This window comes from Brachycentrus maculatus, unplaced genomic scaffold (genome assembly GCF_059751285.1).
Source record: "Brachycentrus maculatus isolate JH-2025_06_01 unplaced genomic scaffold, ASM5975128v1 h1tg000993l, whole genome shotgun sequence".
NCBI classification, from domain to species: Eukaryota; Metazoa; Arthropoda; class Insecta; order Trichoptera; family Brachycentridae; genus Brachycentrus; species Brachycentrus maculatus.
Window position 1 is genome coordinate 1 of NW_028281711.1, and position 24,333 is coordinate 24,333.

Here is a 24,333-nt window from a genome sequence, read left to right on the forward strand (position 1 = left end):
TCCCACCCCAACCCCAACCCCAACCCCAACCCCAACCCCAACCCCAACCCCAACCCCATGACAAGTGTTAACGACCTTCGCATTGTGCAATATATTTATATTATGGATGTATGCTTAAGATTTTACGGTTTTAAATTTTTTGTGCAACAGAAGCCAGAAGACTCTGCGATGGGTGTTTTATGATATAATTTAGCAAACATGTGAATGCAAATAATCCCTGCTGTGAAAATTGAGGATTAAACGGGGGTTCGCAATGATGAAGCTATTTTAATTCACGGAAAATGGATGTATATGCCCCCCAACCCCAACCCCAACCCCAACCCCAACCCCAACCCACCCAACCCCTGCCTTTTTGTTTTGTATCTGTAGTCTTGGCATAAAATTAAAATATATTTAAAATTTATGTTATAATGTATTCCCCTTTTAGTTATAAGATGTTATAATTGAATTGAAAATTAATTCCTTTGCATAACGATGTAAGACGATTTTTACGGAATAAACAAGAAAATCTATAGGAAGTATCAGTTGCATAATGTAGGAACCCAAAGTAATAGCTCTGCTTCAAAAAGTACAACTCTCATAACCCAGCATTACAGACAATGTATTCTTACCTGGCCAGCCCGACCTCAGTGCACCTAACGACGCCTATGAACCTGTTCAAATCCCCAAACAAAACATTCTAGAGTAATCGCTCAGGAAATAAGTCGAGTATATCATTTTCGCTGAGACTTTCATTAACTTAATAGTTTATGATTCGAAAGAAGCTTCTCCCTACACAAAAGAGTTGGACCCCGCAGCCTACGGGGTCGATGTGCTTCCTTACTATATGCCTAAATCGAAATAAGATACCATTTTAGTCTTCGAGTCTCGATTCTAGTGTGGCAATCTGAGGAGAGTCATCCAAAAATCTGAATTCTAATACAATTTAATTTTAGCCACTGACTACAATACGAATGCGCACACTCAATGGTACTTCTTTTCGATAGCCAACACACGCAAGAACTTGGAGTATCGCTTCAACATTATAAACTTGTTGAAACCAGATAGCTTATACAACGTAGGAATGAAGCCACTGATATATTCTGAGAGAAACGCGTCCCAAAAGAATCTAGGATGGCACCGAGATGCAACTGATATATGTTATTACACCACGAATATGAAGAGAAAAAGTGCTGGTTACTACTGTAGTTTGGCATTCACTCTCAAATTCGAACGTATTTCTTGGATTATCCTAGATGATTACGACACGGTTTACATCGCTCACTGTTATCCCTACACTTATACTCAGCTGCAGAGGTTTCTCAAAAATATTGAGCAAGACCCCACGAAGAGGAATCGTTTTCAAAGAAAAGTGCTCTGTCTCTCAGAAGCCGGCAATAAGTAAATATTCTACTTACTCAAGTTGCGATTATCTGACGATTGGAGAATACGGAACCAACCTCAAGGAAAAAAAAGCCATCATTCTGACTGCCAGAGTTCATCCCGGCGAAACTATGGCTTCATACATCATTGAGTACATCATCGAGTTTCTCGTTAGCAATAACCCAGTTGCCAAGACTCTACGTGACAATTTTATATTCAAAATTGTGCCCATGCTCAATGTCGACGGAGTGATTGTCGGCAACTACAGATGTAATCTCTCGGGAGCTGACCTCAATCGCCAATGGGTCGAGCCATCGAAAAAGTCACACCCCACTATTTATTTTACCAAAATGCTCATACGAAAAATGAAGGAATAGCGCGAGCTGGGCTTCTGTTGCGACATTCATGGTCATAACCGCAAAAAAAACATATTCATCTATGGTTGCTCGGGGAAGGATCCGAGCAAGAAGTAACAGATATTCCCAATTTTGATGAAGAACAATTGCCCAGTTTTCAGTTTCAAGGATTGCTGTTTCGCGGTGCAAAAGGATAGAGAAGGTGCAGCCCGCATTGCCCTATGGAAATAGCTAAATATCATAAACTGCTTCACACTCTAGCTATCATTCTGCGGCTCTGACTTCGGCAAGTACGAATACTACCACTTCAACATCAATATATATAAGGACATCGCGCATGCATTTTGCCAGTCGCTCTAATAATTTTACGAGCCGACTCAAATCAAATATAAAAAGGCTTTAGAGGAACTTGAAAATTTATCCAAGAACCCCAAGCTCGAGGACAACAACAAGAAGTATACATTCATGTTATTTAGGGATTCGAGCGATTCTGATTACTCAGGGGATGAAACTGCTGAAAATGGGGCAGACAAGGAGAAGTAGAAATAGAGGGAGAAGGAGAAGGAGAAGAAAAGCAATAGCATGGAGCCGAGAGAGGTCCGCGACAGCACCACTTAAAAGCAAATCATGATAAAGAAGAAAGTGCCAGTGAGCATCAAAACCAAGAAAAAATGACCCTGCATGAGTCCTAAAATGTATAATATCATTAATACTATTTCTGTGCTATCACACCGACCTTTCATATTACATTCAATTATCTGACTATATACTTCAGGATCAATTGCAAAATAAAACTTCGGAATCTGCTTCAATGATGGCTTCATTTCAATGGTGGTGCCTCACATCCCTATGAGTTTGCAAATCACGTTTTCCATTAATGCCTTCAGCTTTTCATGTTCGTTTTATCTTTACTCGCACTAATTCTAAATTATGACATTGCAATACCTCTATAGACAAATTAGAGTTGGATTGAATTTCGAGAAGGGAGTCCTAAAATTCAACCATCCTTTCCTCCACATTGTAATTTTACTCGCTTAATCTTGTTTCGAGCATGAGGATTTCCTCGCCCATTTCGTTGATCAGGCCTTACCAGCCTTCTTCTCTCTATTTTTGTTCTTGCTTAATGCTGCGTTCCGCATTCTACAGCCTACGATATAAGCAATGATACTTGGACTTAGTGGATTGCTTGAAGAGTCGTTAAGTTTCATCGTGGCCTTTCTTTATACTCTTTTCAGAATCCCCGAATATACTCTGAATTTCAGTTTGCATTTAATTATACCATTTCTTTGTGCGATCTGATTGATGTATCTTCCGAAAACTGTCGGCCATGGAAGACTCACACTGTTTCAGGGATTCTGCTGATTTCAATTGCTATTACAAAAGCTATTCCCTTAATTTTCTGGTCGCATTTTATTGTTTGTGAGAAACGTCCAAGGATATTGACTCGAATGTTTACTTCACTTACTTCTGTTGCAATTCAGAATGCAGTACCATTTTACTAAACTCGTGATGCGTACTGTTTTTGTCTATGCTTTAAATAAATGTGCCCGCTTCGAGCATGTGTGCCATCGCCCATAGATTACCAGTTTATTGAAATGCTGTGCTATCATTGCTATAGATGAGTTCATTTGTTTTTAAATTGGAGTTCATCATTATTAATTATCATGTTCGAATTGTATGAAGGTCTGCAGATAATAGAGAGTATAATTGTAATATTTTCAAGATAATAGGAATCGAAAACGATAGAGACGAGATGAAGATAGAGATGGATATATTCATAAATAATTAGATATAGATATAGATATAGATATAGATATAGATATAGATATAGATATAGATGGATACATAGATAATATACAATAGAGTTTGAGATCAATAGCTTGCTGTAGATTCATCTCGTTTGGACAGGCTGACCACCAATTTTGTGGCCTATAAAGTTTATTGAATTTAGTCTTCATTCAAGGGCTAACTGCAAGTTTGGTAGTCTTTCCATTCATGTTCGTAATTCAGCACTTTGGATATAAATGTGTTCTTGCCTTAGTATGGACAGTCTCCCTTGAATGTCATTTCCATGAGTTAGGCGTTCCTGTGATACTCGGATGACGACTCGGAGTGTTCTTCAAAGGTGTTATTATGGCTGCTATTGATGTGACTGTGGGTGCTCACATCCAGCTCGACCAGTGCCATTTTGGAAATGCGGGCAATAAAATTTTATAGTTCCTCGATCCGTGAGTTTTTGAAGATGATTTATTTTTTAATTTGCGCCAGTTTCGATAAAATGATCGAGTAATTGTGGCAATGTCTGCAGGATGAACATTCATTGCTTTCGATTTCGTACTTCTCTGATTCTGAACAGGCAAAGGATGCTTTTGATGGCTGGCTCATGCTCATCGACTTAGTTATTATATCATTCAACGGCTATTATATTCATCATGCTCTATATATTGGATATATGGCTATATTGGAAACTTTCAAAAGCTTTCTATTTCCACTGGCTCTTCATCTTCATTTACATCTACTTATTCTCGTGTATGTTGATAGAAACTAGAAGCGATGTTCGTCAGCATACACACATAATGCATCATATCAAATTAACTCTTCTTCGAGCAATAGTTATTCATTAAATACTGTCATATTTTAATTTCCATTTCTTCAGGGATTCAGACTAATGCAATATAAACATTAGTTGAATTCGTAGCCAAGGTAATTTGTTTCTATTGCTGATTTTAAGTAAATTTTGTTTAGCAATGACTAACAATGACTAAATCGCTCCTGTTAATCACAATAATCCGCATAAATTAAAAATGATTTATTGCTGTATTTGCACTTTAGAATATAAGAATGTTATAAATTAACCTTATAGAACTTCGATGCAAACAAAAGATCAGTCGTTATTGGGTAAAGCATGGCTTCTATCGCATAGAATAGTAACTAAAACTGCCCAGAGATAATTTCAACTTGATCATCAGCAACATAGCCTCCAACTTTATCCAAAAGTATTAAAACAGAAGCAATCGCAACATGAGCACAATGTTAAGAGACTTAAAGCAAGCACTCAAGTAACTTGATCTCTACTCATAATGTAATTATGCGCTATTATTCAAGACGCCCTCGATGTTATGAGCAAATATAAGTAATTAAAAAGGTTAGAGCAATTGATGCGCAATGTCATCAACAGCCAAACTTCGTTGCTGAGCTATGTCATCGAGGATGTCGACACCCTGCTTGAAATCAAGGCTCAGTCCGAGAGCCAGATCAGTGAACTCCTTCATAAAGTGCACGTGAAGTGTTTGAGCTGCTAGAATAATGTGATGAAAAGCAAAGTTTCGAAAGCTCACGCATAAATTTCCATGCAATTCCATGATGTATTCTCCTACTTTGACTATGATCTCGAATAAATGAACAAATTGGAAAAATAAGCGCGTATCAACCTGTACAAACAGGATCTGAGTTTGGAGGGCATCACCTAGGAGTGCTACATGGAGAAGTTTATGCAACTCAAAAGCAATATGGATTTAGCAGCTGTATACCTCTCTTCCTCATTGTAGAGCATCGGCAGATTTCAAGATAAGTTTGTCTCAATTAAGCAATTCCATAAGTGTGCAGAAACATCAGGATAAGCGAAATAATTTGATACGAACAAGTACACGTTGAACATAGCCAAGCACTTCAATTCCAAGATCAAGACTTTGGATGGAAAGCTTGACAATATCCGTCGATACTTTGTCAAAACGGGTGACTGCGAAACGCAAACTCTCGGAACCGATGCTGGGCTCGAGAAAAAACTTAAAGCAATGAAGTTAAAAATGTCAGAGCTCGAAACCGAGAATAATCAGATTCAAGTCTATAAAAATTCCTTGGAAATGCAGTTAGCCTAATACAAGCTCAGAAATAAGGGCTTCGAAGATCATAAGAATACAGTCGAAAAGTAGCTTTAAAGATATGCGACCAGGGCTAAGAGCTTAGAGGTTTAATTGTAATCATATAAGAGGAAAGAAGAAATGTAGAGTTTAATATCCAAAATAGATAGTAAAGTCGCTTCAGCTTCGAACAAAGGTGAAATCCAAAAGAATAAATCGATCAGCCGCAACAGCAAATAAATTGAAGATGCCGCGCTTCTCTCCAACATCCTCGAATAAAATCGTGAAGGCTCGTCATAATAGTTATAGACCTCTTTTTAAAACTCTAACCAGCCTCCTGGGACTCTTCAAAATGCTTAGAACTAATCTTTTTCAGCCATAGTAAAGAGGAAAAACAAAACTTTAAAGAGAAAGACAACGAAGATAGAGCCTTATAGCCATGAACCCTAAATTAGCATGTCTCGAACCCTTGATAGCCAGAATGAACAAATAAACACCATTAAGACCAATAAGATTATGAAGAGCAATTTAATGAAAAGCAATAAGAATCTGAAGAGCTTAAAAAAGATTCAGGAAGGCTAAACCAAAAATGCATTATCATCAGCTACTTTCACGCCAATGGCCGCTTAAAATACCATTTTGAAAGAAGGAAAGTCACAAAGAACAATCCCTCAACCTATCGAAGGGAAATAAAATTAAATCAAAACAAAGCAGAACCGTCCCAAAAGCTAACTTAAGCCATTAAAAATCCATAAAAATATTCGCCAAATTTCCTCACAAGTTTCAATGATTGTAAACAAGACAATCCCTTCACTCCATCACAATAATAATGAGTAGCAAAATAAGAAGTATGATGCAGGCAATGACACAAAGATAACAGTAAAGAGCACAGAGAAACTGGGATTATTGTAGAGTTTATACTAAGCTTATGTGAACAACAATAAAATTAGCGGCTACCCTGATAAATTGAAAATGAACAATTTTATCGAGCGAATAGAATAATTCCTCACAAAGGAAGTGAATAATAATCTAAACTCGAGTACTTTTCAGAGAAACAACAGCACTATGCATTCACCTATCAAGTAGAACAGGCCACAACACAAGAAGAATATATCGGATCACAACTTTTTTAAATAGTCAACCCCCCAATCGCAGATAATTCTTGTGCGAAACATTAAGAAAAGGTTCTCATAACTCAACGACAACCTACTTCTGACTCAGCATCTCAATCCCGATGTCAAATCGACATCTATGAGCGGTTAAATCACTTATCGAGCCACAGTCGCCTCATTAACGAATGATCACCTGGCTAGTAAAGATAAAATGATCATGCATACCAACTTTAATCAGTCCGCACTCGGTTGCAAGATGTTCAATCCTCAGAAGGTCAAGGAGTTTAAAGGATCAGAGCAGACAATAGGAAGAAACAAAGAGATATTGGAGAATTATCAGTCTCTGCTTCAGCAAAAATAAGTATAATCGTTTGCTACTTCGAGTATCTATACTGCGGTAAATTTCAAAGTACCAAGCCAAAGTAAACACCAGTCAATTGTGAGTGGAGATGAGTTTGAAGAACAGGACTATATGATTGTGTTCGGATAAGCAGAAGGGAAAGGCTGCAATGGCGCATCTTTTTTGAAGTTATACGCCTCTTTTCATGAAAAGCATATGAAAAATGGTCAACACGAAGACAATCTCAACAAGGCAGAGATGAGATACATCAAATAGTTTTTGACCAAAATAGCGAATATCCACCTCAACGACATCAAGTCTTATCACATGATAAAGCAATTCATCATGAGTCCATTCTAGCCAAAGCAGTCGCTTGCTCTCCCCGACTTGGCGCCAAGTCCTCACCTGAGTAAGAAAACAAAGCATAACTCTCTGATCAGCAACTACCTGAGTTTCATCATCCTCATGCACCTCCCAACCCCAACCCCAACCCCAACCCCAACCCCAACCCCAACCCCAACCCCAACCCCAACCCCAACCCCCAACCCCGGGGGGTACAACAAAAATTAGGTAACAGGAAGTTGATACATTCAACAAATTTCATTTGATTCATTCACTTATATATATAAATTAATCTGAACTCGATCACTCTTACTACTGCACCAACTTATTAAAATCCATTTCGTTTTCGTAATCTTCCCCGAAGAAATCGTCCACTTTCTTGCATTCTTCCCGCAAATCCAAAAAACCTTCGTCTTCGAGCAGCTCGTTCAGTTTCATCTCGCTGTACCTGCTGAGATCATCCTTGGTTTAATTGATCTTATTCTGGGTGCTGTCGGGAGTGCTTAGGTCTATACTCTTTAGCAGTCCATCACAAATCTCCACATTGCACTCCTGTAGCTATTTTTATAATTCTGACGGATCTGTCGTGCCATAAAAGTGGTTGCGGAGATATATCAGGATGGCTTCAAATGACTTATAACGCTTCTCCATTTTTTGGTGGTGGCTTCTGCATTGCTCGGCTTACCTGGTGCCTAAGAATTTCTCCATTGTTTTGAAAATTTTGTCACTCCTCCTGAGATGCTTCTAGAGGAAGTGCTGGTGATGAATTTCAAGGAACCAGTGATACTTTTTGTTTTCGCCGCTATCCCAGTGGCCTGTCTTCTTATTTTGGTTGGCGTCAGTGGCTTTTTGGTTTTTAGGTTTTTTCTGTGAGTTCTTTTATCCTCTGGGACGACCTCTTTGAGTGTTTTTGTCTGCTAAGTTAGCAGGATCAAGATAGGTTGGAGGGTGGATGCTTTCCACTTGAAAATGATCAAAGAGTGAGTAAGGATCGCCGGAGGATAAGCTGTGGTTGAGCATACTGTGTTTTATTATATATAGAGCAGAGATTCCCAAAATTTATAATCTCATATATTCTGAGCATTGCCGAATTCCCACGCTAGCTCGCTCTCTGAAATTTATGGAAATGGTCAATAAAATAGAGCTTATTTACATTTATTTGAGAAGGCATTAAATTGGAACTGCAATATGTTGATATAAAGTAACAATGAGTGTATTATATCGAGTTAATTAAAACATTAACACTTCGGGTCATTGCATTTGGGAATAGTTTAAGAAACATAATTTATATCTCTACCAATCTAATGCTACCGAAAAAGTCTAATATCCGCCTCAAGTACTTCACATGCAAGGAAGGGGGAGAGCACGAGAGTGAAGCGCTGAATTATGTATGTCTTTAGAAGTCTTGCCCCAAAATAGGGCTCATTTGTTCAATTTGTAAAAACAGTCATCAGAACCACAACATCATGCCATTAAAACTGTTACTATCGACTCTGCACATGCACAAACAGTAGCCGATGCTGTCCTCCGAAGGATTTCAGGACTAGTTATAGCAATTGTAAAACGAGTATAAATTATTGATGTATGAACTACGTCTCTCAGTCGAAGCACTTGCCGAACAGTTTCGTAACCTCTAGGATCATATTAATGAACAATTCTCAAATACCAAAATCTAATTGTTGGAGAGAGTACATCTTGTTGTGATATGTGTAGGTGCAGATGAACATGAAATTCAATAACTTCGTCGAAGAGGCAATCCGAAACTAAATGTAGAATCGATAAGCATTCGAAGCGGATGTGAGCCGCCTATCCGCCATGATTTAGATTAATAGCACCACAAACTAAGTAAAATTCAACACAAATTTGGAGAACGTCGTCACAAAATTTTCGGCATTTAGGCGTCAGACTGTGGCGAAACTTGCAAAGATATAAAACTTTATCATCAGTTAAAAGATCTTGATTTCTTTGAATCAAATTCAATAGGAGCCAAAGTCAGCCAAAGCGAATGAACCCCCTCTTGAAAATAATATTAACTTTGTTCCGTTAAAGTACACATTCTCACTCCCTCCCAAAACGTACCTCCATTCTTAAAATAGCTCCATTGCAGTCGAAAAGAACAATCGATAAGCGAAACAAACCAAAGTGGGAGAGGAAAGGTTTATCTTTGTAAAGCAAGGGGTCGGGGTGAGCAAACAAAAGATAGTGTTTAAGGTCACATCTTTAAAGAATTGGGTCGGAGTCGGTATTGGCCTGACGTAGAAATTGAAAAAAGATAACTTCCGCTTCGAATGTACTTGATTAATTACACGCAATAGACAACGAGTTGAAGCATGGTAGCTACTTGGTGTCATCTAATGGCTACTCATGGTCGCACAGTTAGAAAACAGATAACATCGCGACAATTAACTTTAAGTTTGCATAGAACGACATTATCGAAGTGATTTTTTAAGTGAACAAACTCCTATTCACAAAACGGAGCACAAACGAAAAATTTACATTGAAGGTCAATTTCAGTGAGCTCTAGATGCAACAAGTCTGTTTCTGTGCCAATTTATGCTCGCCGGGGGACGCAGTCGAACTGATCAACTAATGACACTATTTTAATACCATTTCCCAACCCCAACCCCAACCCCAACCCCAACCCCAACCCCAACCCCAACCCCAACCCCAACCCCACAGAATCTCTGGTTGAGACCATCGAAATATAGAATCAGGCCAACCATTATAATAATGTGAGATGGCATAAATAAATATACTATTAACTAATCAAGGGATAATCGTTATGTTTCAGTGCGATCATGATTACTGCCCTCATCTGCATTTTAAGAAGTGCATGAAAGCACGTCTCTAAGCCATTCCTTACACTATTTTTCCAGATGGTCAAATCGATTCCTTCACAAATGTGCCCTTGAGATGTGCAAAACTATATTACTCCAACATCCCCACGGTTGCTTACGAAAATTATACGGTGGCTCGGGGCGCAGTGGATGATGATCGGAACTTTGTGAAGAACTATTATTTGGATAAAAACAAACAAATCGATCCAATTGTTAACAATATCGTCGAATAGCAGAGAGAAGACATGGCGACTCGCAGTGCTTATGTACTTGTCAATTGTATCTTAGGTTCTAGCCGATATCGCAACCGAAGAATATTCAGAGTTCTAGCGGAAGAGAAAATAAGCACTGTAAAATGCGAGAAGGCGGGCTGTTTCTACTTACAACGAGCATTTTAATTAACTGAAACTCAAGAAATTCCAGTAGGGCTAATAAAACGTAAGCATTCCTTAACGATAGAGTAAATGGCTCACCAAGTTGTATCGGAAATTGGAGGAGGTTGCTAGGCACATTGTCGAAGGCGAAGGCTAAAACATCGGCGAAAGATAAAAACAATTTCTGCTCTCCAAAAGCAATCTCAATGCAGCCTATCTGAGCCAAATTAAAGTGAGAAATCCGAAGGTTGCCTTCGAATTGCTGGAAGAGCTAAGAACTTTGATGCTGAAAAAGAAATTAAGGTTTGAAGAGCAAAGAGAACAACAATAAAACAATAAATCAGTTTCCATGAGCTTTGCCAGTGAATCAGGAATGTCTGGAAATACTTCTCAAAACTCAATGCTCTCTGAAGCTACATCTTTAAATGACTCAAATGTGTTTGGAGAAGATCAAATTGTGAAGAAATATTGTGACTTCGAAGCACTCAAGAAGAAATGGAAAGTCTAGGATGTTTAGTAAGTTAAGGAAATTCTTAGAAGAGTTTTGGCAAGATAGATAGTCTCAGATGCTGAACTTCATGCAGTGAAGAAGCGCCAATAAGCGAAAAAGATTAATGAGAGACTAGGTTCAGGGTAAAAGATTAAAAGAGGCAAAATCTGCAGTTGTCAAGGCGGAGGCTCAAAGAGGAAAAAAGAAACTCCATCTGTACAAGAATTGAAACCAAACATTTTTGTCGATCGATTGAAACTAACAAAGTAGTAAATGGCGACAAAGGCCTTACTCTTAAAAGGTGGACAATTTGATTCGATTGGCGAAAAATTCGAAAGAAACAGAAAGTATTTATTCCTAAATTCATAGCTATAGCGAAATGTTCAAAAGACGCGAGCAAAACAACACAGTGGAGTTCATTTATAAGTAGAAAATGCTAGATATCAGCAAAGATTGCTGTTCAACCCAAGCGTGAAATAAAGCTCGATTATATTTATTATTCTCATATTACATACATTGAATACAGCTAGTTGATTAAATAGTAACAACTAAGCAAGATGTTGAATATGTTAAAATCAAAGTATATATACGTCATTTCGCCACAACTGCTTCGTACATGTAGAATTTGAACATCTTGAGGATGAAATTTCCACTACATCTCTATTTGAGGTTTGCAGTCACTCCTTGCTCAACCAGGAAATTTTCGAAGTCTGATTTGTAGGTAATTTTGCCAAAATCAACAGTTGTCAAGTACTTCAAATAAGGCTTTGAGATCTCAATGATTTTGTTAAATATGGACTTTCTGTCATACAAGGTCAAAAGGAAGTAGATGCGGCCATTCTTTGATAAACGGTCTGAATATTATATGGTTTTACTCTTCGCAATTTCGAGTGCTTTGACCTGATCGGGCATCAACATGAAAGAGGACCCAAAGATAATGACATCGAAGCTTTTCCCTTCGAAGGCATGATCCATTTCATAAAAATTCATGAGCTTCACAGTCACATTTTATTTCTTGGCGAAGAGCTTCTGGCAAGACTCGACATAACTCTTGTTGATGTCAATAGCAATCACTTCGCTCTTCTCGAATGCATCCATAATGCTGTAAAGGGGCTCCCCAGTCGCGGTTCCGATATCGAGGACTGTTTTAACTGTTTTGTCGGAGTTCCTCTCAGCAATTCTTCTATAGGTAGCCCTGAAATAACAGTAAATTTACTTGGTGAACCAGTGAGAGTAAATAAAGGTATAGACGAGCGCAGGGATGTAGCCTACAATCGAGCTAAAGATGTTCATGATGAACAGGAAACTTGTTTTGATCATCTGGGGATGGTTTGGTGAGTTGATAATATTATATTTTGACAATTTTAAGCTGTCATTAATTCCTATATTTCTACAATCTGACGTGTCTGACGTGTTTATTTTTAATTAAATTTTATTCATATGATTTTGGCAGCCGGAAATCGTCCACTGAAGAAATCCAATAAGGTATATATCCTAACATGTAAATAGGTTTGGAATCGTATCCTCCGAACTGTTTTTCGTAATATTTAAAAATATTAAAATTTATATATTTTGAATATTCCTATTTAATAAATCTATTAAGTACAATTGTCAAATCATATTCATATCTTTGAGTCTTAGTAAATCTTTTTGGCCTGCTATTAGTTCATAAATCCTTGTTCAGTTTTATTGTTCTATAAATAGTAGTGAAGGTTGGCGTCGATCTTTCTTATTTTCTTAATGAATGGCTACAAATCCTACAGCTCTTTGGGAATTTCAATAGTGAGCGATCTTAAAAAGTTGGAAAAATTTATAATCGAGGAGTTTGTGTACCTTTATCTCTTAGACTGTTCATATTGCATGAGCCGGCATGTTAATCTGGACGGAAATATTTTAGGGTAGTATTTCGTTTTGCTGCATATCAAAATAGAAACTCTCAAAAAAGCGCATTCACAGAGCCTATAGTCCTCGCTTTTTTCATCAACAATCTTCAGACACGAATTCACACACTCTTTGAGAAAATGAACCAAGTCTAAAATCACAATTAGAGCTTCGATTTAAATTTCGTGAACTATTTCTGGGGTCAAAAGTATGCTTATTTTTTTTTATGACTTTTTCATTTCTTCGGATTGGAGGAGTTACAGAGTATATGGACTGACCAAAGTGAAGGGCATCTCTTCATAGAAATCAAGCAGCAATTGAACGAGCATGCTCGTTTTCAGTGATTCAACTAACTGGGCTTCTTGGTGGAAGAATTAATGATTGTTTATTTTATTCTGAATAGAACAATAAAAATACTTTGATTTACTGAATTTATGTTTATTTATCTTTAAGCTACTCCGATGCATTTCCAACGAGTGATACAATTATTTGCTTTCCTTAGGAGTTGGATAGTCTTTTCCTGAGCTCTGCCAAAATGCATGAATGAATGTAAGGCTTCTGTCCTGCTATTTTTTGCTATTTTTTGAGGAGGCTCACAGTCTGCTTCTGCACGAACTCTGAAAAGGATTTATAGCCAACTGGGCCGAAAGACTTCCATCTTTTCTTCAGCTCTAGTATAAAACCAAAATTACATTGTTAAAATTAGTGTAGAAATTATCTCTGAGATGACCGCGTCAAAACTCCTTGCCTTTTTGCAACTGCTAAATCAATAGTTGCCTGAGCTGTGCAACGATTGTGATAAATCAGCCATGAACATATCACCAGGAGAGTTCTACCTCGTCCAGCATGGCAATGAACTGAGATCTTACCTCCATTTTGGATGATTGAGATATAAAAAATATTCATGATTCTCATCATATGTTCGAATGTTGTCGCTGTCATGTCCTCCCAGCTTTCATTGAAGAACAAAATTCCATTGGCGAAAAATTATTATGGGTAGTAGCTAAAGCCTGCTTTTGATAAGAGCCCATCGCCACAAAAGGGGTGCTCTCCTGGTTCTTGGAGATTTAGAATAGCATTAATGTTTTACTTTTTGAAAGCTGCGTAAATATTGTACTGCTTGATGATGCGATCGCTGGGTCTTTGCATGGCAAGAATGTCATCATTGATCCAGTTAGAATGCAGCCCTTCGATAGCGTTCGGTTGAATTTTATTGGTACGAAAGTCCTCTTGGGGGCATGATTATCCACCACAGAATTGGCAAAGAAGTACAGCTTTTTCTTAAAACTACTCGGCTATGAATCTATGTCACTGAGTGAATTACTTTTTTGGTTTTTGTCCAGAGGCGTTCTCCGGGTGTATTTTCGACATTTAAATCACAATATTATACAAATTATACAAATAGCTTCCAAGTGAAACCCGATCCAAAAATGACAATCAAAATCTGCGCACACCCAAAACAGTCAATCTGCAGTATATATCGATGGTAGTTACAATTCGAATCTTAAAAGAACAGCCATTTGATACAGATTAAAAAATACAAGGTATAGGTATATCAATTCTTTATGATGCTTTCTGCGAACTTCAATTAAATCTTCTCTTTATGTATGAGCAAAGGCTCTAATGTCCTCATCAGTATTATTTTTTTTTCTTTGGTTGCTTCAATTCTATTCCTTACCTCTTCCATTTCATCTTCCTTGCTGTGCAGTGTACGGCTAATCAGCCTTCCCTCCTCTTAGAGAGTGCCAAGCTCATTGTAGTTTCTTCGGCGCTCCTGATGTAGCCTCTCTATGACTTAGTCCATAACCCTTTTTTGCTTTTTTTGCTTTTCGAGTTCAGCCTTTAAAAGTCTGCGTTCCTTTTCAATGATTTCGCATTTGATTCGCAACTTGGTGATGTTGGCCATTTTTTACTATTGGATTTCTTCTTACTTTACGGATTACTTTTACTTCTCTAATAGATGCTTATTGTTGGAGTAAGTGCAGATCAGCTTCTTCAAGTTTATGTTCTCGCTTTGGTCCTTTATCGTGAACTTGCATAAGGGACATATGTGAATTCTCCGCTTGTACACTTCTTTCTTCTTCTCTCCGTCTTCGAATAAGCAGACTTTGCAGACATTGTGCCCGCATGGGAATAGGATGTAAGGAATATAAGGAGGAATCATGAGCTCTAAGCAAATGCAGCAGATATTGCTTTAAAATTACTCCCCAATGAGTTTGGCATTCTCCATTGATATCGTGGCTGCGTCATTGCTCGAACTATCTATTTTTTCGATGAGATCCATTGCATACTTATGTGCATTGTCCTACGGCTTACCTATATAGCTTAGTTATTAATTTCTTTTGCTGCGAATGTCGGTGTTCCACTTCTTCCACTTTTCCTGATGCCTGCGGATTTATTGCTCACGCTCATTTAAGGCTGCATTAGACATGGAGAGGAAATTAATACAAATGATATGGCAATTTATAAGCTGTTTTCAGCTGACTATGATGCAATCATGCATATTATAATACAAAACATTAATAATTTGATGAAAAAGATACAACCTTTCCATTTGGCCATCCCTGTCGTTGATTTGTATAAGTCTGAAGCCTTTTACGGGAAGCTTTTAAAATGCGTAGAGGGCCGTCGAAGCAAATCCAACAAGTGGGTCGATTATAACTTCTTTGGACATCAGCTTGTTTGCCATGTGACTCCTCCATAGTATATCCCCAAAGGATATTGCAATCCTGTGGATGGGGATGAAGTGCCTGTTCCTCACTTTGGAATCTGCTTAACAGTCACCCAGTGGAAATAAATCAAAGCTATTCTCCTTGAGGCTCAGATCAAATTCATAGTCGAACCCCATCTCAGATTTTCAGGATAGCCAGGAGAGCAATACACCATGTTTTTCAAAGATCCATCAGGAAATAACATCGAACTCAAAGCAATGACAAACGAGGATAACCTGTTCGCAAAGTATGAAACGTAATGAGTGTGTCTGTGATCGAGTGATCTCTGCATATTCAAGTATATCAATCTCAGACCCTATCAATTCTTAAAATAAATCCTGAGGATAGCATAGATCATCAAATTTACAAATTCATCTCGGTCACTTCATTCTTTATTATTTCCTCTTCGAAATGGTAGGTGATTTCCTTGATTTTTGCAACTATTTTGCCCATTTTTCGCGTAAATAGGCCGAAGAATGTGGATTTTGTAGCCCTTTCTGCCTTTTCGACTTTGTTATAGTACCGATCAACCAATATGGCAGATTATTTTTCAGGATCCTCAGAAAAAGAAACTCGATCTTTCATCAATTTCTCCAGCTCCCCAAATATTTGTGTTTCGTCCTTTTCAGGCAGTTACTTTACGATATTTTTGAAAATACTGAGACCTCGCTAAGTCTTTGGCCAAATGTCCTTGATTTCCCCATTGCACATACCGTAACTAAAGTCGGACACTAAATTTTAAGGTACCTTCATTGCATTTTCCGAACAAATGTAGAAGACCTTTCCACTTCGCATGCTATAAATAACTAAGTTAAAGGCAGCGTATTATTGGGAATGAGCCAGGATTTTACTGAGCCTTGCGTGAATCTTGGCATCAACTTCTTCGATATTCGAAGCGTCTTCTGCAAATTGAGAAGTGAGAAAGCTATTCATCATCTTTCCTCTCGATTTCCCGTATCTAATTTCCTATAGATCGTAGTTGGTGAGCACCGCCATGATGCCAGTTTTAATATTCAGGCCCAGCCATGTCCCTCCTGACTTTAAGTCCTTCCCTGCAAAGATGTTTGGGTCATTTGCGAATTCCCCGAATTTCAGAGTTTCTCTCTATACTTGTTCATCCCGATTGAAAACAATGAGGAACTAGATGTTTTTACTCTCTCCAGTCGAAGGTCTGATGATGAAGAATGTTATGCACATGGTTATATAAATGATAAAATATACTAAATACGAGTTTTGATTATATAATATGTCAATTTTGTGATATTATCATCACATGACGTCAATAATCTCGAAAAAGTAATTGCATTCATGATACTCTCTCTCTATCAAATGAAATAACTAGTGAGCCAGCATTATATATAAAATAGAGCAAACCCTGAAAGGTTGGACGTTAAAATATCACTTCATTAACGAACAAGGGAAAAAACTGACTATTTGAGCCGATTGATTTGATGTTGATACTTTTCTTTTTATTATGTGGTTACTTTCTTTCTTCTCATTCTTTTTGCTTTCTGTTTTGCAGATGCTGATATGGTACCCAATGCCTTTGTAGTAGACATTCTTCTTGCATTTGTAGCACACACAAAAGCAACAGAGGGTATGATGATTGTCGATTTCGTTTCTTTTTATTTCTGCCTCACAGCGCTCGCAGGAAACCCTTTACTCGCCACAATAATACATTTCATGCACTTTTGCATTCTATTTATTTTCTTCTTCGAACGAGCTGTGGTGATATTATTTATGGCATTTGTTGCAGGATTCACGGTTCGAGTGGAATAAAATATTATGAGAGCTTAGTCTCTCTTAGGAGGGGAAGGATAGATTGCAGGCTTAGCAAGATGAGTGGGACAAGGTGCATTGATGAGGGACTGCAGGACTACGAAACATCCCACATTTATAGCATATTTCCGTAAATAGTGGCTATTTGATTTGTGTTGCCTTTTTGGAGAGCGGGAGATGTGATTTCACGCTGATGATGTTGTTAGAAATGGATTGATGCAAATCCATGAGTTCTCTTTTGGTGATCATCAAATCCTTGTAGGCCCTTGCAAGTGAAGTATTCGGTTTCCTTCTGAACATTTTTCGAATAATACAAGTCCATCAAATTGTGTTTAATAGTTCAGACTAGCCAAACTTAATACTTATCCACCGATCAAGTGCAATAATTAAAATATAGATAATTAAGGTCAGTTTTCACGAGATTCGAAATTGCGCAAACTGTGATTCATTTCAATTAGTTTCATAGGATTGCAGTTTTCTTTTCTTTTCATTTGCCGGATCAGTCTGGGGGGGCTTCTCGGCGTGCTCCATCTTAGAGAGTGGAATTGACTCTGCTACATGCTCTCAGTTTCGAGAGGCATCGAAATTGGTGACTCTTCTACCATAGAGTTTGTTTTCATGAGTTTGGACTCGTCTTCGATTGCTTCATTGAAGACACTATCACTTTTCAGAATAATCTAATAACTTTTGAGATCTTTTTGCACAAATTATTTCCAGATCTCGGACCTCTGCATGAATTTGTCGAGGTCGCCTTCTTTGCTCATCTTCCCATGGATGTATTTTGCCATTGTGAATAGGAACTATCGATCCCCTTGGTGGCACATTCGCATAGTGGATAGAAACACATGCCTCTTGTTCCTGGAGTTCGTGACGATGGTTTCTATTAAGGTTTCAGGGGAGTTTTTTGAGGATTTGCTATATAGATGGTGCAGGAATCTCTCATAAAAGTTCTCGATGTATAGTTGGAACAGTTTGACCAGTTATATCTGCATAATGTTATTCCACTTGTTGACGTTGATTGCTTCGATGATGATTGGCTCGATGTGTGGTAAAATGAGCTCAATTCCTAGCAGTTTAAGCGTCGAAGAGGAATGGTACTCCATAATGAACAGCATCTCTGCAAGTATCTTAATTGTGTAGAGGCGTGATAAGCTCATCCTATTCACTTCTGATCCTGATGATTGGGGGATCCGATAGCAGAAGCTTTGATTCCGAAACTCTGATCCTAAACGTTGATCAGCTAGGTTTTCATTGATCTATTTCAGCATTTTCTCACACTTTATCTTAAGCCTCTAAATCCCCACACATCCATTTGTTTAGTTTCTCTTAAATTCTACTGATTACTTCCTCGGCTTACTCTCGACTTTATTCGACGTGCTCCCCTCTTTCGAACCCACACTGAACTCTGAGCAATAAATAACCCTTCCTGAACTCATGCTGATTTCCTCATATGAAGAAGAGATGATTTCATCATAAAACATAGTAATGTTATAAACTATCTCGTAAACTAAGTCTTCTAATTCGCCAAAAAGTTGTTTGACAATGGCTTTTTGTTTTTACTTCTGCGCATCTGGTTCTTATTCGCATAGTTTAAGAATCGAGCTGTCGATAAGACTGAGAAACAGGAACAACTTTGAAATATAATGTTGTTCGAGGATTAAATCGATGAGCAGTTAAATAATGCCCTTATGAATTTTTTACATACCTTTCACGATTTCTGAGAACATGCTTGAAATATTGGCAGTAATGCCGATCAGCTATTCTAGGAAGGCTTATAGCTCTTCAAATTTATGAAATGTAAACTTGCTGCTCAGATTTTATCTTCGTTTGTTTTTACTCTGCTGAGCCAAACGACATTTCAAATCACATAAATGAGATTCTTAATTTTCACTCGTACTCCATCTGATTTCGCATGTAGGTTCAGACGGTAGCTTAGAAGGACAGCGTTCCGCTTGAATTTCGGATGACCTGCTTTCTTCAAGGATCGACTAAATTGGCTAATCTTGCCAATAGTCTATATCGAACAGAGATTCCCCGTTTTAATCCTCGAACAAAACAACAAGTAATGAGTACAGCACTGGAGTTAGAAATTTCTCATGATCAGCGATAGCTTGGCCGTTGAGACAAAATACCATCGTGTAAATAATCCGATATACTTCGGGTGTTTTCATATTATCAGTGAAGAGATGCTGAATGTTCTCATCTTTGATTAGCAGAAGCAGCTTTGATATTATGGGATGTTACTTTATCGGGGTAATTTCTAGAAAATGCCAGGAATATTGCGCTAAAAATAGCCATGGCACTTTCTGAAGTTGCTTTTTCGTCTAAAAAGCCAAGTACCGACATTTTATCGAAGCTGGCATTGTGCAGCATGCATTCGATGAAGCCGCTCCCTGACTTAATAATATTCACTAGCCTATTTGCTAATTTGAACTCCTCATCCGTCCGTCTTTACTATTTTGGGAACACGTGCTTCATAATAGTTTCTCTGATTTCCGGGCTCATACTGAAATTATGCACGAAGTTACGAGATGAAGAGTTCGGAATCCCCTGCAACAGAAGGCTCTGATTAGCAATAACAGATTAACTACTCAAAAGTCATTCTTTAAATGGGGGCCTTTTAAAAGTAGGAGCTGTGAAAAACTGACATCGAATTCCTCCGGAGCTGCTTTCTTTTCGACATTTACCAAAAAATGTTTGAATTTAGTTATTAACTTTATTTTTATTTCAGCTACAATCACCGCAATTGCATCAGTTTAATCTGATCACATATACTTATAAAACATAATTGAAGCAGTAATAACGAACATATATGCATACGGACGAAATATAGGCATTTCTTAGCTCACGTACAATTTATATTGAATCAGCTCATCTAATCGTCTCAGTTCTAGAAGAAAGATTTCAAATCATCTGTCACTCAAACCTACTAATTAAAGATTAAAACTCACATGCAAAGCCATCTCTCTTGAGACCTCATACAAATTCAGTTCTACCCCCAGAAAGTGTGACACAAATTTAGTAATATTGTTCAAAATATGTGCCTATTGCTCCAGTGTTCCAATAATTCTCAAGTATCGTTTTTTTTAGTTAAGGTAAAAGGCAAGGGCAGGATGAAGCTGCTTCTGCACAAAATTAGAGGTTTTGGGGGGCCAACGAGCAACTAGAAAGAAGACTCGAGGAAGAACTTAGGAAACTAAAACAAATCGATATTTAAATTGACAGCATTGTGAATTAAGAATTTGACAAATGCAACGAAATCGATGGAATTTAGGAGAACATCCGAGTAATTCTTAATAAAAAGCAAAGCGGCCACATCCAAAAAGCAGAGCCATTTTGCTAGAATAAACAAAGATGCATCGAATATCTCAAAAAAATAGCAGCACATAAGTAAAATGCAAAATCCAGGAAACTTGAATCTATTATAAAGATCCTCAAGCTCTTGTCAGATTTAAAGGAGCATCGCGAGCAAGGCTTTAAACTTTGTTCTCAGGGTAGTTTTCTTATGAAGCAAGGATAACATACAATTCCTTTGCTCAAAGATGCAATAAGCTAGTTAAAAATAGTAAACATAAGATTAGCCTTAGATCATACAAAACGGATAAAAAATGCATTCATTCCGTTCGTAGTAGACAATGATGCTAAAAAATGTGATGAGCCTGCAAGATACAGTATGAGTTTGATTATTTTCGTAGGTGCAAAGTTTATCAAAGGAGCTACTTTTTTGTTTGGATAAACAAAATCAATCGATGAAAGAGTTTTCAAAGATTTTTATAAAGAGGAAAGAATTGTAATTGTTTGGCATGAAATTTTTAGAGGTAATAGGCTTGAAAAATATGCCTGAAGCAGCACATTTGTCCTCACTCCTGGCAAAGTATGGGAGTATTGTTACGTAGGCTTGAGAATTATGAAAGATAGGAGTTCGACAGACAAAAGCAAATGTAAAAAATACAAGCTGGAATCCAAACAACCAATAAGACGATGGAGATTTTCGAAAATATCTTTGGCAAAATCGAGAATGAAAACCTTCGGAGGAAAAAATTACTGTAGAGTATATCCACAATCCAAAAACGGCACAATGATCAGAGCAAATCAAGGGAAATGCTCGCATAAAGGTAAACCGAGGTCTAGAAATTGGTCGTTAAGAAGAACAGGCTTGATAAGAATCTATCCAGCACAATAGATGAAGCTGATGTCGCAGCATACAAGAGTATCCATAAGTAAATATAAAGTTTGAGCCACGTCATCAAAGCCAAAGAGACCGAAACTCAGAAAATGAAAACTGAAATAAGCAAAAACGCCCAGAATTTGTTCGATGAAACCGCAAAACTTCAAGAATAGTATTCGGATATCCTTAGTGAAGTGGTCCCAAATGATTGGTTTCAAGACAATGACTTTACGACTGAAGAGGCAATCAAGGATCTGAATTTATACTTGATGAAGACATTCAAGAGACTGTCTATCGCTGATTGATCGAACTCGGATTATTTTGAATAATTGTTAGCTAACTTATCTTAAAGTTTGAGAATGTGCTGGTTTTAGAACAAATATTTATTATATAATTTGAATTTCGCAGTTATGCAGGGATAAGGAGAAGTTAATTTGCTCGACGATGCTGAATACGAAGAAATAACCAATAAGAAGGTCCCACTGATCTATGCGTGGGGCAAAAACGAAGACGGTGAGCTTGGAGTGCCTGGCACAAAAAATGCATTAGCCCCAAGTGTATGCCGTGGGTTTAAGGGCTATGCACGGCAAATAGCAACGGCAAGAAGCCATTCGGTTGTTTTAAATGAACGCGGGGAAATTTATATGGCGGGTTCTCTACTTTTTGGGAAAATAGGGATATCTGCCCAAATCAATAATTTCAGGGAATTCCGACTCCATAAGCAGATGTTGCAATATAAAGTAAAGAAAGTAGCCTGCGGAGACTATCATACCCTCGCGCTCATTGATGACGGTAGCGTGTTTTCATGGGGAGGGACTCTTTGGGAGAAAACTGGACACAAGACTGGGGGAATAAATCGGATGGAGCAGCTCACCAAAGAGAAAATAGTGGATATTGCTTGTGGTGACTTTCATAGCATTGCGCTCACGAATACAGGCAAAGTCTATTCGTGGGGTGGCGGAGGTCAGAATAAAAATAAGGGTCAATTAGGCCACTCCAATAAGAAGGACTTATCAGATCCTCTTTAAATTAAGTTCTTTAATGGGATGAAAATCACTAAAATAGCATGTGGGGATTATCATACCATCGTTATGACAGACAAAGGTGATCTCTATGCCTTCGGTGAAGGCACTATGGGACAACTCGGAACTGGAGGAAAAGATGACTGCGCCATTCCTAAAAAAATGAAGATTAGTTTCGAGTTAGCACTCGAAGAATATTTCAGGTCAGACGTCGCGGATGAAACGAGAATTGAGCAGATGGCTCTTGGAGGACACCACTCATTACTACTGACAAATAAAGGCCATGTTTATGGGTGCGGATTCGGGTCTCAAGGCCAGCTCGGCTTAGGGCAGGGCCAAATTGAAAATAAATTCGAGCCCGTTTTGATGAAGATGCTGCTCGGCAAACAAATCCTAGCAATTGCGGCAGGCGCAAACCACTCACTCGCCTTATCTTCGAAGTATAATGTCTATGCTTGCGGGTATAATGCAAAAGGGCAGTTAGGCTTAGGAGAGGAGAAACCAGTGACAGTTTGGACTCATGTAACTGCACTCTAAAAGAAGAAAGTAGGCAGAATTTACGCGGGAGGTGACCACTCATGGGCTGTTATTGATGAGCTTTCGCCGTTCATTGAAGATTACGAGCCCCCCTCCCCAATCCGGCTCAACATCGACGAAGCCACTATAATCCGGCAGAACGAAAATGAGTCGAAGCCAGACAAAAGCAGACTCTCCGGTAATTCAATGGACGACATTCTCATCTCTCTCATGCCCAACCGGAAGCTCGAATTGATCCTGACTGAAGTTGAAATGAGCCATCGCTTCATACGGTTCATCGCAAAGGACAATTGCAGCAAGCTCAAGAAGAGAATCGATGACTACATCGACTACGTGTATGAAAACTAAAGGAAAAACATGAAGTACCATAAACTGACCGACGATGAAGAAATGTATGATGAAAATGGCAAGGTTGTATTCAATGCCAATCCGAAAGGCATCACTATAATGCTTGTCTGTGAAATCCCCGAGTCGGCCAACGAGTTTCTGTCAGCCAAACCTAATCGAACCTCGATTGGAATAGGGTAGCTGATGATCCTGGATTCTTCCATGCTGAGGGCAGAGGGGAACAAAATACCAACGCATAATATGTGGTTCTTTAAATTCAACTAAATGTTCGATGATGTGATAGAAAAGGCCAGATTCTACGAGTTGCGGCCCAAAACGATATGATATACATTCCAATTATTGTTGTTGCCCATCATCAATTCCTCATCATCAATTGCTCATCATCAATTGCTCATCATAATTTATCTCTCGAAGGTTGAGGGTTTGTCAGATTTGGAATCCTCTTGCAATTTATATCCTTGAGCTTCATGTAAATATCGGGCTTCAAAATATTCGAGATATTTTCTTGCATATTCTGTTAGCATTTAATTATGGATGTCGATAAAATCGTAGATGGCGAAGACTCGCATATTTAAATACATCGTAAGGTCCTTACAATAATTACCAATCACAAATCTTATTTGAGAAGGCTGTTTATGGTCCTTGGTGTTAATAATACATTCTCTAGAACTGCAGTCAGGCTCAAAAGAAGCAATTTAGTGACACATATCAAACTGCTGGAGGTGGTTAACCACTCTGAAAGCGAATGATGTCTTGCGGAGCTATCTGACCAAAGAATAGTTTAAATAGACCGATTCGGCCATCTGTCCTGAAA

The 24,333-nt window shown here is 38.2% G+C and overlaps 1 protein-coding gene and 1 pseudogene across 1 annotated transcript; both read left to right on the plus strand.

The window, feature by feature from the left end:
- The first annotated feature begins 619 nt into the window (after positions 1–619).
- Positions 620–2,261, plus strand: LOC148299692 (cytosolic carboxypeptidase 3 pseudogene; annotated as a pseudogene).
- Positions 2,262–22,154: 19,893 nt separating this feature from the next.
- LOC148299693 (RCC1 and BTB domain-containing protein 2-like) lies at positions 22,155–23,519 on the plus strand. Its single transcript, XM_088275808.1, has 3 exons — positions 22,155–22,602; positions 22,711–23,016; positions 23,251–23,519. Exons 1-3 carry the CDS (start codon positions 22,257–22,259, stop codon positions 23,517–23,519), a joined length of 921 nt encoding a protein of 306 aa, XP_088131934.1. The 5' UTR covers positions 22,155–22,256.
- The last annotated feature ends 814 nt before the right edge of the window (positions 23,520–24,333 follow it).

Bases quoted from the DNA above. Each gene is read 5' to 3' on its own strand.
- LOC148299693 (XM_088275808.1), top strand. From the start codon at position 22,257: ATGGCGGGTTCTCTACTTTTTGGGAAAATAGGGATATCTGCCCAAATC. The intron at 22,603-22,710 runs GCCACTCCAATA...TCGTTATGACAG, and splicing joins TAAAAATAAGGGTCAATTAG to ACAAAGGTGATCTCTATGCC. The intron at 23,017-23,250 runs GCAAACAAATCC...CGTTCATTGAAG, and splicing joins TTTGATGAAGATGCTGCTCG to ATTACGAGCCCCCCTCCCCA.